The following is a 14,669-nucleotide window of genomic DNA, read 5'->3' on the forward strand; positions in this document are numbered from 1 at the left end:
TGTTCCGATCCAATCTGACTTGTAATGCTGCCCGAATCATAAATCATGCACTGTTCCTTCGTTGGCCAGAGGAGAACTGGCCCTCCGACTGAGTCTGGTTTCTCCCAAGGTTTTTTTCTCCATTCTGTCACCTGATGGAGTTTTGGTTCCTTGCCACTGTTGCCTTGGCTTTTGGCTTGCTTAGTTGGGAACATTTAATATTCAATAATATTATTGATCTGCCTTACTTAAGGTGGACGTTGACTCAATTTTCTTTTAGAAACAAACTCTGTTATATTATTTTCATGTTATCACTGTGAAGCTGCTTTGATACAATCTGTATTGTAAAAAGCGCTATATAAATAAAGGTGACTTGACTTGACTATATGGTTTTATGTTCTGCAAAGCAGGAACCTGCTGAAAATCAGTTTATACTGAGCCAGGCCCGATTGTCCTTAATCTATTCCTGTTTCAAAAATATAAATAAATAAATAAATAAAATAGAAAATCAAATGTGTTTTTAATGGTAGTATTATTTTATACAGAAATAAATTATTTATAATTCAGATGAGAATAAAGTTAGTGTTAATTAATGTTAAGGAAATAAATAAGTTTATGTACTATTTTGACATCATTTGACACAAGAGGGCAGTATAGCCCTATGTATGATTTTTTTTGCTTAACAAAATAGAACTATTCTGCCTGTTTTTAACTTTTTCATACCTCTTGAATTGAATAATAAACAGATTAAAATGGGTTTAGTTCTAATATTTGTATAGCTTTATATAAAAATAAAATGGTATATAATTAGGCCTGCATTTTTAGAAGATATGTGTTACGGTGTTTATTCATTTTGTCATGTTTCTGGTTTGTGGTTTCTCTGTCTTTGGTCTTTTATTCAGTTTGTGCCTTGTTAATTGTAGTCTGTTATAGTCATGTCATTATTAGGTCCCTTGTTTCAGGTGTGTTGTCTTGTTAGGTTGTATGGTCCCGCTCGGTGTTCTGATTTGCCCCAGCTGTGTCTTGTCATGCCTGAGCTTCTTCCTGCCGAGACCGACATGCCTGAGCTTCTTCCTGCCGAGATCGACATGCCTGAGGCTGAGCTTCTGTCTTCCGAACCCGCACGTCGCTTCAGCCTCGACGAACCCGAGTCAAGTGAGTCAAGTGCCGCCGAGTCAAGTGAGACCGCGCTTCCCGAGTCAAGCGAGTCAATTACCGCCGAGTCAAGTGCCGCCGAGTCAAGTGAGTCAAGTGCCGCCGAGTCAAGTGAGTCAAGCGCCGCCGAGTCAAGTGAGTCAAGCGCCGCCGGGTCAAGTGAATCAAGTTCCGAGTCAAGTTCCGAGTCAAGTTCCGAGTCAAGTGAATCAAGTTCCGAGTCAAGTTCCGAGTCAAGTTCCGAGTCAAGTTCCGAGTCAAGTTCCGAGTCAAGTTCCGAGTCAAGTGAGTCAAGTTCCGAGTCAAGTTCCGAGTCAAGTGAGTCAAGTTCCGAGTCAAGTTCCGAGTCAAGTGAGTCAAGTTCCGAGTCAAGTTCCGAGTCAAGTTCCGAGTCAAGTTCCGAGTCAAGTTCCGAGTCAAGTTCCGAGTCAAGTGAGTCAAGTTCCGAGTCAAGTGAGTCAAGTGCCGAGTCAAGTGAGTCAAGTGCCGAGTCAAGTGAGTCAAGTGCCGAGTCAAGTGAGTCAAGTGCCGAGTCAAGTGAGTCAAGTGCCGAGTCAAGTGAATCAAGTGCCGAGTCAAGTGAATCAAGTGCCGAGTCAAGTGAATCAAGTGCCGAGTCAAGTGAATCAAGTGCCGAGTCAAGTGAATCAAGTGCCGAGTCAAGTGAATCAAGTGCCGAGTCAAGTGAATCAAGTGCCGAGTCAAGTGAATCAAGTGCCGAGTCAAGTGAATCAAGTGCCGAGTCAAGTGAATCAAGTGCCTAGTCAAGTGAATCAAGTGCCAAGTCAAGTGAATCAAGTGCCAAGTCAAGTGAATCAAGTGCCAAGTCAGCCGAGTCAAGCGAGTCAAGTACGTCCAGTAGTGAATCAAGCCCAGTGAAGCGTCGTCGCAGAAGGAGGAGGACTCGTTTGCTTCGCCAGGCTACGGAGGGCGTTCCCAGACTCCTCGCCCTGCCGGCCCCGCCTCTGCGCCTCGCCCTGCCGGCCCCGCCTCTGCGCCTCGCCCTGCCGGGCCCGCCTCTGCGCCTCGCCCTGCCGGCCCCGCCTCTGCGCCTCGCCCTGCCGGCCCCGCCTCTGCGCCTCGCCCTGCCGGCCCCGCCTCTGCGCCTCGCCCTGCCGGCCCCGCCTCTGCGCCTCGCCCTGCCGGCCCCGCCTCTGCGCCTCGTCCTGCCTGCGCCCTTCAAGCTCCGGGAGGCCTGCCCGGAACCCATCTACCACCTGGAGGTTCCTCCCGAGGATTTCCCCAAGTATTTTTTGGGGGGGGGGGCAGAAGGTACTCCATGAGGGCCATGGAGACGACGTCGACATGGTCCTCATCCTCGTCTGAGTCTGCTCCGACCTGGCCACCATCTCATCGTGCTCCGCCCTGGCCTTTGCCACACCATGCTCCACCCTGGCCTTTGCCACGCCATGCTCCACCCTGGCCTTTGCCACGCCATGCTCCACCCTGGCCTTTGCCACGCCATGCTCCACCCTGGCCTTTGCCACGCCATGCTCCGCCCTGGCCTTTGCCACGCCATGCTCCGCCCTGGCCTTTGCCACGCCCTGCTCCGCCCTGGCCTTTTCCTCGTCCTGCTCCGCCCTGGCCTTCGCCTCGTCCTGCTCCGCCCTGGCCTTCGCCTCATCCTGCTCCGCCCTGGCCGCCGTCACGTCCTGCTCCGCCCTGGAGGCTTCCTGTTCCGGGCAAGCCACGCCCTCGTCAGCCTCCAGGGCGCCCACCCTCCCGCCCCTATTTGATGTTCATTCGGCGCGGGGTCGCGCCTTATGGAAGGGGGGGATAATGTTACGGTGTTTATTCATTTTGTCATGTTTCTGGTTTGTGGTTTCTCTGTCTTTGGTCTTTTATTCAGTTTGTGCCTTGTTAATTGTAGTCTGTTATAGTCATGTCATTATTAGGTCCCTTGTTTCAGGTGTGTTGTCTTGTTAGGTTGTATGGTCCCGCTCGGTGTTCTGATTTGCCCCAGCTGTGTCTTGTTCCCTCATCCCGTCTGTGTATTTAAATCCTGTCTGCTCTTTTGTTCGTGGTCAGTTATTGAATGTATGTTTTAATGTGCGTACCACGAGTATCTTGTCTGTTCCGAATCTATAATTAAAGTCTACTGCTGCATTTAGATCCGCCTACTGCCTTTGCTTCCACGCAAATTCGTAACAATATGAGACGTTTCCTGATTCTTTTTTTGACATTACTTTCCCTCGCCATAGCAAAACCATTTGAGAAATTCAATATACGTTCACAATTTAGCATCTTTAATGTATTTTCATCATGTTGAAAAAGTTTAGTGGGAATAAAATAAACCACTTAAGAGGAGTGAGTAAAAATTCAGAGGCTGATTTTTTATTTTTATTTTTATATTAATATTTCTGCAGTTATTATATGTGTCCTGTATTTCTGTTGACTGAACCAGCGATATCAATAATTTGTGAATGAATCATTCTTTTGGTTCGATTCTTTCTAAACGCACTTGCATAACGGCCTAAAACTATTCAGATTCGTTTGGACCACTGTCACTGAATTATCTGCAGCGAATTCTCGGTCAGTACAGTAAAAACAAATAGTGCTGTTTTCATCTGTTTTACAAGTTGTTTCAGCATGGCCCAGCACAGAGTTGTGTTTACTCCCGGTCCCGGACACTATTATTAAACAGCGTTGCGACAACCAGTGGGAAGCGTTTCAATTCGACAGACACCTCTCTTTTACAAACCACAAATCACTCGATGATTTAATTAGTATTAAATCGGATGAAACAGCCTCAACATTCCCAACAAGACTGATGAGGAAAGCAGGAGAAACATTGTGTCATGAACGAAATTAGAAGACTTTAATTCCCCTAATCACCACCCGTACAAACATTTACCATGAATGTACTGTAGTAATTTATGGGTTAGGCAGAAATATATTGTTTGTTGAAATGTTATTGAAATATATATATTGTTTTTTCCCCCCTTACATCACTGCCTATAAATTGAACTGGATTAAATGTATATGCTAAATGACAAGTGTCCAAATCTGGCTACAAAAAGGTGTAGAGTTTACTTACTGACTCTGATCCTGATCTGGTTAACTTGCTCACCAAGTGTCTTAGCTTCAACAAACCTGCAAAATGAAATGGCGAATGTGAATATCCTTGTATGTATGCAGAACATCAATTAATACTGATCAAGGAGAACATCATTAAACACTGATCGATTGACAAATTGTCAAAAAGTGCCCTTTTTTTTTTTTTTTTTTCAGAAAGACCAATGTTGCATTTGAAAATCCTTGTATGTATATAGAACCTCAATGAACAATGATCAAGGATTCCAGTTGAGCTGATTAGGCATGGTACATATTCTGCAGCAAAGGTTGAAGGAGATCTAATACAGTCCAGGGCAGGTTGCAGAAGGACTGGGGCACAGGGCACAGAAACGGCAGGCATGAATAGACACAAAAGGACAGATGACAGGACTGACAGGGACAGCCTCCTCTGTCGTGAAAGGGAGAGTGGACCACCAGTCATGGACATGTCCCCAATGTCCCCACTGTTTCATCAGTACCCTCCACAGAAAAACCAAAAAAACTTCTGTTTGAATCTGCAGTACTTGTCTGTCATGCTTAATCTGTTCCAAAGATAATTTTAATTCTGCTAACCAGCAAGTTTGAACCATTGCCAGTCACTACAACAATAGGGAGTGTTTTCTTTCACTCTTGGTACTCCACAGCAACCTGGCAAGTGTCTCTCACTTTGATCTGTTGTCCCATATAAATTTCCAGTTTAATTCCAGTCTGTCTTAGTTTTGAGTTTTTTTTCCACTTTTTCCTCAATTCCTTGAATGTATCCTCATTTAAAACGGCAAGAATAACAGCATCTATTTCTAGCTTCATTTTTTGCCTGTCAATTTGCATGTTCATGGGTTGTATTCAACCCAGTGTGAATGTATCAAAAGAATAATCGCCGTCACTTTCTGCCACTTTATATGCAATGACGTTGTCCAGGGCACTTTCATCTCTGATTTATCTCCCTCTCCCTCTAATGGCCGTTCTACCCTTATTTCTACAAGCTCATGATGTGACTAATTTTATCACATGCATGACATTTCTCTGTTTTGAATCTACAATCAGGAGTGATTTATTTTCTTGCATGTATAACAGGACATAAATGCTGCACTGGCTTGCATTTCTTCTTCACAGCTCACTCTGCTGTCTACTTTTCTGCACAGCTTGTGACATGCTGCTGCCGTGCTATTACTGTAACGGTTCATGAATTCACTGTCTCTCTTTCTGCCCGTAGGGCCTATGTCAGGCTGCGTTTACACTTTGCATTACTTTCCATGCAATCACCGTGATCCAATCAAGCAGATCAGATCATTAGCCAATCAGGACATGGAGCGTTTACATTTGTTCACATTAAGTAGCTTTTGAATTTGCATAACCGATCGGATTTCTGTTCCCTGCATAATATTTAAATTAGGTCTGTGGCACGACACCAGATTAAGAAGATGATAGCAATTATACAATGTACCATTGCTTTCACTCACTCACTTAACTTTCCTGTGCAATCTCCAGTTTTAGATCAAATTAAGTTTTTTGAACGAAGGAATACTTCCAGAGTTGATCATACAAATTTAACTGGGTTGATCATGTTAAACAAGTCACATCATCAATCATCTGGGTTTAAGGTTATATCGTGCAATGACTACATTGACAGAAATGGGAGATTGATAAACATGCTGAAACAATAAAAACATTCAACATTTAAAACATTAAAAAATTCTAATTCAGATTATTCCTCTCGCAAAGCAGCATGCAGCTCTTCATTAAGATCTCATGACTGACTGTGATTGTACAGGCGATTGCCTCGTTCAGATAATGTTGCACAATTAAAATGAAAAATGACACGCATAGTATCATGTAAGTCTAAATAAACTGTTTTAAAGATTGACGTTTATTGTAAGGTTCAAATAAGTTTAATTTCTTGTCAAAAGTTAAACTGCGTCTGGCCATTATTTTCTGACAGCCACGCGGGTAGACTGGGCGGGATTTATATGACGTCCACCTGTGAATGCAGACATGATGGCTGGATTGCGTTCACATTACACTGAGATCCGATCATAATGCGTCCTCGACTACCTCCGAACTTGGACACGCTGATCGGATATTTCTGATCAGAAGTGCGTTTACATTTGTCTTTTCAATGTGTATGTGGACAACATCCGGATATAGGTTGCATGTTAATGCCAAGTGTATACGCAGCCTAACTCTGGAATACTTCCAGAGTTGATCATACAAAAATAACTGGGTTGATCATGTTAAAGTCACATCGATCATCTGGTTTTAAGCTTATAGCGTGCAATGACTATATTGACCGAAATGGGAGATTGATAAACATGCTGAAACAATAAAAACATTCAACATTTAAACATAAAAAAATATTCCGATTCCGATTATTCCTCTGGCAAAGCAGCGTGCAGCTCTTCATTAAGATCATGACTGACTGTACAGGCGATCGTCTCGTTCAGATAATGTTGCAAAATTAAAATAAAAAATGACACACATAGTATCATGTAAGTCTAAATAAACTGTTTTAAAGATTGACGTTTATTGTAAGGTTCAAATAAGTTTCATTTCTTGTCTAAACTGCGTCTTGCCATTATTTTCTGAAAGCCACGCGGGGAGACTGGGCGGGGATTTAAATTACGTCCACCTGTGAATGCATTACATTACACTGAGATCCGATCACAATGCGTCCTCGACTACCTCCGAACCTGGACACGCTGATCGGATAACATTCCGATCAGAAGCGTGTACACTTGTCTTTTCAATGTGTATGTGGACAACATCCGGATACAGGTCGCATGTTAACGCCAAGTGTAAACGCAGCCCGTAGGTCAAGTGCAAAATGACGAACACCTGTCTCTGATTGCAGTAATTGGCGTGGGGAGACCAGATAAAAGCCGGCTGGTGCAAGAGAAAAGCAGCACATTTCTTCTGTTTCTCAACCAAATAAAAGTGTACGAGTCCCAGTCACGCCGACCCCTGTCTTTTTCCATCACACCAACACTGAACCTTCACTACACGATGTTATAACCTGTATGGATTAATTTACTAATACAATCTACTTGTTAAAGTTAATCAATGTTTGCGGGAATTTCCCGCATTATAAGTGGGAGACCTGCATGAATGATTAGAATAATGCGTAATACTCACAATCCCGTGCTGAAATTTGAGTCCTAAATTGGCTACATGCAAAAGCACGACAGTATCAATACAGCAGTTGCTGTAAAAAAAGAAACAGTCTAGAACAGGCACTGGGAAACGAATCGGTTACCTAACGTAACCTTGGTTCCCTTTCGTTGTCACTCCGAGTTACGTCGGATGACGACGAATGGGGTTTCGCTTAGAACACCTATCGACTTCGAGTATTACAAAACGAGCCAATGGCAAAGAAATGCCATGGGTCTGCGGAATTTGCATAGCGTATCTCCGCCTTACCTTGTGGGTATAAAAGGAGGACGCCAGCAACATGCAGATATGTTTTCGCTTCGGAGTCAAGAATATTTCTTCACTCCACAGTCATCTCTGACTTCGCTCTACGAGACAAGCTTCTCTCTCCGATGTTGGTGTGACGGCGATCTGCAGCGAGCTCACAGTGCCTGCTGATCTGTGCAGTGATCTGCCAGTGTATGTGTGTCTCCCTGTGTGCTTCAACATCGCGGAGTTTTTTTCTCCTCTCTTAAAAGAGCTCGCACGCGGCACGTCTTTTTAAAGACGGCTCGCCCGTGCATTTCTGGTTGCAGCGGACTGGTATCGGACTCTGATGGGCACGAGCGCTGTCTAGTGTGTTGGGCTTTGATCATGCTTGAACAGCGCTCGTGGATGACTCATGTTCTCTCTGGGAACGTGATCATCGCGTCATGTATAGGTCGAGACTCGGTGAACTCGCAAGAGTGAGAGTCCCCTCATCCACCCCCCGATCTTCGGCTGGTGGCCAGGGTGACCTGAGGGTGTTGGTCTGGATCAAGGCGCCGACTATGTGTCCGCGACCCCAGCCCCCCTCTTTAATGACGGTGCCCGCTAGCGAACTGATCATTCCACGAGTCTACCCCCCCCCCCCCAAAAAAAGGGGTGGCCCGTGTGTTTTCATTTGAAGCTACAGAGGATGATGCTGGGTCTGTAGCAGCATCACTAGGTGGGCTTGATTCTTCTGAAAATGACGACTCGTCACAGCTGCCACCCTCTGGTGTGCATACGGTTGTGCCTGAGTCTGATCCGGAGATGACGGCCATGCTTTCCCGGGACGATTGGTTTTTGGGTGAGGCCGCCGACCCGCGTCCACGGCAAACCCCAATATCTTTCCTCCCGGACGTGCATGATGAGATCACGGGTTCGCTCGTTGGTCTCATCCGCCTTTCCTCCCCTCAGGGGCCGCTGCCCATGGGTACACTTGGGTCCCCCCGATTGAACGCTCTATTGCCATGCTACTGTGTCCTCAGAGTGCTTCCCGGCGCAATCCTAAGCACCCGTCCAAAGCCTGTAGTTATTTTCGTCTACACTAATCTGTGGCGAAATCCTATAGTGCCACAGGACAGGCAGCCGCCTCACTGCATCCCATGACCATTCTGCTGGTCTACCTGACCCAGATGCTCATGGACATGCAGGAGGGCGGGACTGACCCGAGGCTCTTCAGTGAGCTGCGCGCCGCCACTGACCTTGCTCTCCGAGCGACGAAAGTGGCCGTACGCTCTCGGAGTCAGGTGATGTTCACCATTCTGGGGCTGACCGGTCTGAGGTGCACGATGTCGGGTGGACCCGTCTGCTCGACACCCCCATCTCCCAAGTCGGCCTCTTCGGCGGTGCGGTTGAGTGCTTCTGCCCTACAGTTCTCAACCGCCCATGAGCAGATTGAGGTTATTCTGCCCGACGGCCCCGCCGTCCGCTCAGATCCCTCAGTCTGCCCACCGCCGAAGGCACCCTCCTACGGTTCCAACCCCGCCCATTCACCCGGGCCTGGCTCTGGAAGACCGTAGGTGGGACGCCACAGCCCTCTCCAGCCCCGCCCCCCGCTAAACGCCGGGTTAGCGGCACTTTTGAGATGGGCTGCTCAGAGATGAGACTCAGTTCTTCCAGGAGTTGGTAGCAGGGCCACTCCTTTCCCCGGTGGAGGGCTGGCGAAGAATCCTTATTCAGAAAGAACTGACTCTCTCGTCTCTGAGCATATAGAGTTCTCGGACGACACAGAGCGCCGCCAACAAGCCGTGCTCTCCACGTCCCCCTCTGTTCCAGAGGCGGTTGACACGGCGTGCCGTCCACGGACCGCTTCGCCCCTGTCCCCCTCTGTCGCCAGACTCCTGACAGAGCAGGCCCCCGTGGAACGCTGGTCCTTCCCTGGGCTCCTCTGTCAGGGTGCGGTTATGACCTTGCCCCCCCACCGGGCCGCTATCCCGTCCACGTCTGGGCCGGTCATTCCGCTTCGCTGCACCACCCGGGGGACGTCTGTGGTTCTTGACGCCGCTGGTACAGTTGGGAGCCTGCCTAGAGCTTCCCTTCTGTTCCGCTGGGTCGCGCGAACCATCGGCTCGGCTTGCGATTCAGTTCGCACGGTCTCCTCCCCGCTTCAGGGGAGTCTGCTCCACTTTGGTCGACGGCTATGCCCCAATCATGAGAGCGGAGGTTGCTACCCTACTGGCGATGGGTGCGATTGAGACTGTTCCTCCAGCCGAAATGAGGTCCGGGTTTACAGCCCCTACCTCATTGTCCCGGAGAAGTCTGGTGGGTCACGGCCAATCCTGGACCTACGCATCTGAACCGCTCCCTTCACAGGCTGCCGTTCAAGATGCTCCTGGCCAAACGCATTTCTGGATGTGTGCGGCCACAGGATTGGTTTGCAGCGATCGACCTGAAGGACGCCTACTTTTATGTCTTCGTTCTCCTTCGACTCAGACCATACCTACGGTTTGCTGTCAAGGCACGCGCATATCAGTACGCTGTTCTCCCATTCGGGCTAGCCCTGTCTCCTCGCGCCTTCACAGGGGTTGTTGAGGCAGCCCTTGTTCCTCCATGGGAACACGGGGTTCGCATCCTGAACTATCTCGGTGACTGGCTGTCTTAAGCTCACTCCTGAGACCAGGTTTGCGAATACAGGGACCCAGTGCTCCGGCACCTAGCTCGTCTGGGCCTTCGGGTCAACTGGGGAAGGAGTAAACTTTGCCCCGTGCAGAGGATCTCTTTTCTCGGTATGGACTTGGTCGCCTTCTCCACTCAGCCATTGCTAACTTGCCTGAGACTATCAAGCGCAAGAGTGCGGTTCCACTGAAGTTTTTTCAGAGGCTCCTGGGGCATATGGCATCTGCAGCCGCGGTACGTCGCTCAGATTACTTTATATGAGACCGCTTCAGCTTTGGCTTCGCGACCGAGTCCCGAGGTGGGCATGGCAACACGGCACCCTCCAAGTACCAGTTACTCCGACCTGCCGTCAGTACTCACCCCGTGGTCGAACCTCAGTTTTCTACGGGCCCGAGTGCCCCTGGAACGAGCTTCCCGGCATGTTGTTGTCTCAACAGATGCCTCCACGGGCTGGGGCGCCATGCGCAATAGACATGCTGTCACACTCTCATGTTGAGCAGAAATGCTCCTGAAAAATTCTGTGAGATTTATCACACCCAGGTGTTGAGCAAGGTTGCTCCTGAAGCTCAGTGATTCTCGCATGTAGTGTTGAGCAGTATGTTATGTCTATTGCCTCGAGTTGCTGGCGGTACGCCTTGCCCTGCACCGCTTCCGGGCGTTGCTCTGGGGTCAACACGTACTAGTCCGATCAGACAATACCGCCACAGTAGCGTACATCAACCATCAAGGTGGTCTACGCTCGCGCCGTATGTCGCAACTCGCCCGCCACCTCCTCTTATGGAGTCAGAAGCATCTGAGGTCGCTTCGAGCCATTTTCATTCCCGGAGTCCTGAACTGTGCAGCCGACGAGCTCTCACGGCTTCGGCCACTCCCTGGAGAATGGCGACTCCATCCCCAGTCGGTTCAGCTGATTTGGGACCAGTTCGGGGACGCGCAGATAGATCTGTTTGCCTCTCACGACTCGACCCATTGCGCCCAGTTTTATTCCCTGACCGAGGGCATGCTCGGCACGGATGCTCTGGCGCACAGCTGGCCGCAGGGCCGCAAGTATGCGTTTCCCCCAGTGAGCCTTCTTGCGCACACCTTGCGCAAGGTCAGGGAGGACGAGGAGCAGGTCATTCTGGTTGCCCCTTACTGGCCCAACCGGACCTGGTTCCCCGAACTAGTACTCCTCGCGACAGCACCTCCCTGGCCGATCCCTCTGAGGAAGAACCTTCTTTCTCAGGGACGGGGCACCCTATGGCACCCTCGTCCCGATCTTTGGAGCCTCCACGTGTGGCTCCTGGATGGGACGAGGCAGGTTTGAGTACCCTACCACCAGCGGTGGTGGCTACCATCACTTCCGCTAGAGCGTCGTCCACGAGACACGTCTATGCGTTGAAGTGGAACCTCTTCGTCAACTGGTGCTCTTCTCACCGAGAAGACCCCCGGAGATGCTCGATCAGCGTTGTGCTTTCCTTCCTTCAACAGGGGTTGGAGCGAAGGCTGTCTCCCTCCACCCTGAAGGTCTATGTTGCCGCAATTGCCGCACATCATGACCTCATCGAAGGTAAGTCGGTGGGGAAGCACGACCTGGTCACCAGGTTCCTGAGAGGAGCGAGGAGACTAAATCCGCCTCGCCTCCTCTCGTTCCCTCTTGGGACCTCTCAGTGGTTCTAACTGCCCTGAAGAATGCTCCCTTTGAGCCCCTGCAATCAGTCGAGCTTAAGTTCCTGTCTATGAAGACAGCGCTCCTGGTTGCACTGGCCTCCATCAAGAGGGTTGGGGACCTGCACGTATTCTCCATTGACGAAGCGTGCCTGGAATTTGGGCCGGCTTCCTCTCACGTGATCCTGAGACCCCGGCCTGGATACGTGCCCAAGGTTCCTACCACTCCCTTTCGGGACCAGGTGGTGAACCTGCAAGCGCTGCCCTCGGAGGAGGCAGACCCAGCCTTGGCACTGCTCTGTCCAGTACGCGCTCTCCGCGCCTATGTAGACAGAACGCAGTGTTTCAGGACCTCTGACCAGCTCTTTGTCTGTTATGGTGGGAAACTGAAGGGAAAGGCTCTCTCCAAGCAGAGGTTGTCTCACTGAATAGTGGACACCATTGCTTTGGCATACCAGAAGCAAGGTCGACCGTGCCCCCTTGGTGTGACTGCCCACTCCACCCGGAGTGTGGCGTCCTCTTGGGCTCTAGCGCATGGCGCCTCGCTAACAGACATCTGCAGAACTGCAGGCTGGGCGACACCTAACACATTCGCCAGATTCTATAATCTCCGAGTGGAGCCTGTGTCCTCTCGCGTACTCGCTTCAACCAGCTAGTACCGGACCCGCTCAGGTGTCTTCGCTTGCTCGCCATTCCACTCCACGGACTGGATACGTGCGATATTTTCCTCAGGTGAGCTTTCCTGAAAGCCCTGAGCTCCTCCAGCACTCCTGACGTCGGCGCCAGTGTCTATTGCCTGTGCGTCGGCTAGGTGCCTCCCGTGTGCACGGTCCCTCCTCTGAGCGACCCCCACATGTGTATTTCCACTGTAAGCCTCTATGAGCATGTGTCTTTCCCTTGGCAAGCCACCTTGCCACCCCTGGGGTTGAAATATTCCACCTGCGGCTGGACACCCCAGTGTTTTCCATATGCTTCCTTCGGGTCATATGTGTATTCTCTAAGTCCCCCCCCCCTCTGGGTTGGCATTAATTGCATACTTCCCCTAAGCTTGGGATATGCTTCCCAGTGTACTTTGGTATTCCTGTGATAAATGGAGTCCTTTGTCCAGGCTGACAGGGATCTCGATTTACGCAGGGCACTGGAAGACAGCTGAGAAGGTGGCGTGATTAGACTGGTAACCCCATTCGTCGTCATCCGACGTAACTCGGAGTGACAACGAAAGGGAACGTCTACGGTTACATATGTAACCCTCGTTCCCTGAGTAGGGAACGGAGACGTTTCGTCTGCCTGCCACTTTCCGCTGTACCGCGGGGATCGCCTGAGCTCAGTCTTGGCTCCTCAGCGAAGAAACATATCTGCATGTTGCTGGCGTCCTCCTTTTATACCCACGAGGTAAGGCGGAGATACGCTATGCAAATTCCGCAGACCCATGGCATTTCTTTGCCATTGGCTCGTTTTGTAATACTCGAAGTCGATAGGTGTTCTAAGCGAAACCCCATTCGTCGTCATCCGACGTAACGTCTCCGTTCCCTACTCAGGGAACGAGGGTTACATACGTAACCGTAGACGTTCTCTCTAGATGAGGGAACGAGTATTGCATAAGTTTAGCTTACGCTACGGGAAAGATTCATCTTCTCGAGATATTGAAGCCAAAAATTATCCTTAATTTTGTATCTATTGTCAATGCAGTGCAGCAGCCAGCAGACCTAGAGCAGGCTGTCTAGCATGCAGCGTCTCGTCAGGGAACTAGGGTTACATACGTTACCGAGACGTTCCCTTTCAAGGGAACTCGAACTGCGTCAAGCTGTGGGAACGCCAATACCCACGTCGCCATAGGAGCAAATGACCGTCATGTGGGAACTAGCGCACAGAGGACGAGAGCACCTGCGCCCCAGGAGTGGAACTTAAGTCCAATTCATAGAACTTAACAAATGTATGCGGTGAGGACCACCCAGCCGCATCACAAACATCACTTAGCGATACTCCTGACAACAATGCTTTAGAAGCAGCGATACTCCTAGTAGAGTGGGCTCGTACAGCCAAAGGTGAAGGCTGACAAGCCGACTCATAAGCAAGTGAGATGGCCTCAACCACCCACTTGCTCATTCTCTGTTTAGACGCGGGACAACCTTTCCTGGGTGGCCCAAAGCACACAAATAACTGTTCTGATTTCCTCCACAGGGCAGCTCTGTGGACGTAAGCGTCTAACGCCCTAACCTGGCAGAGAAGGTTAAGTTTCTCCTGATCTGATGACACAAAAGGAGGAGGATAGAAAGCCTGCAGCACTGTAGGTCTAACAGCATTAGTAGGGACCTTAGGGACATAACCTGGTCTAGGGTATAGGAAAGCCTTAACCATACCAGGCGAAAACTCCAGGCACGAGGGTGCAACCGACAGGGCCTGCAAATCTCCGATTCTCTTAAGTGAGGAGATTGCAAGCAGAAAAAGAGTTTTATACGTGAGAAATTTCTCAGAAACTTCCTCAATAGGTTCAAAGGGGGCCAAAGAAAGGCCCTCTAGTACAATGGCCAAATCCCAAGTCGGCACCCTCGTACGAACTGCAGGCCTCAGCCTCAAAGTGCCACGAAGGAAGCGAGTTATACGTGGGTGTCTCCCAAGAGAAACTCCACTGAAAGGGACATGGAAAGCAGCTAGTGCCGCCACATACACCTTTAGTGTGGAGGGGGATAACCCTGCAGAGAAACGCTCCTGCAGAAACTCCAGCACTGCACCCACTGGGCCGTTAACTGGGTCCTGCCGGTGTTCTGCACACAAAGAAGTTAAAAGTT

The 14,669-nt window shown here is 49.6% G+C and overlaps 1 protein-coding gene and 1 long non-coding RNA gene across 2 annotated transcripts in view; both read right to left on the reverse strand.

Annotated features, from left to right (window-relative positions):
• LOC143740074 (uncharacterized) overlaps positions 1-14,669 on the reverse strand; it is a 503,207-nt gene that overhangs the window by 228,664 nt on the left and 259,874 nt on the right. The gene's annotated exons all lie outside the window — the stretch shown is intronic.
• LOC143740069 (kinesin-like protein KIF6) overlaps positions 1-14,669 on the reverse strand; it is a 204,534-nt gene that overhangs the window by 67,699 nt on the left and 122,166 nt on the right. The window contains exon 15 of the mRNA XM_077232147.1: positions 4,172-4,227. Coding sequence (XP_077088262.1) covers positions 4,172-4,227 — 56 coding nt within the window. The remainder of the gene's footprint in view (positions 1-4,171; positions 4,228-14,669) is intronic.

This window comes from Siphateles boraxobius, unplaced genomic scaffold, assembly GCF_051911475.1.
Source record: "Siphateles boraxobius isolate OS27281-9 unplaced genomic scaffold, OSU_SipBor_1 164, whole genome shotgun sequence".
Taxonomy (NCBI): domain Eukaryota; kingdom Metazoa; phylum Chordata; class Actinopteri; order Cypriniformes; family Leuciscidae; genus Siphateles; species Siphateles boraxobius.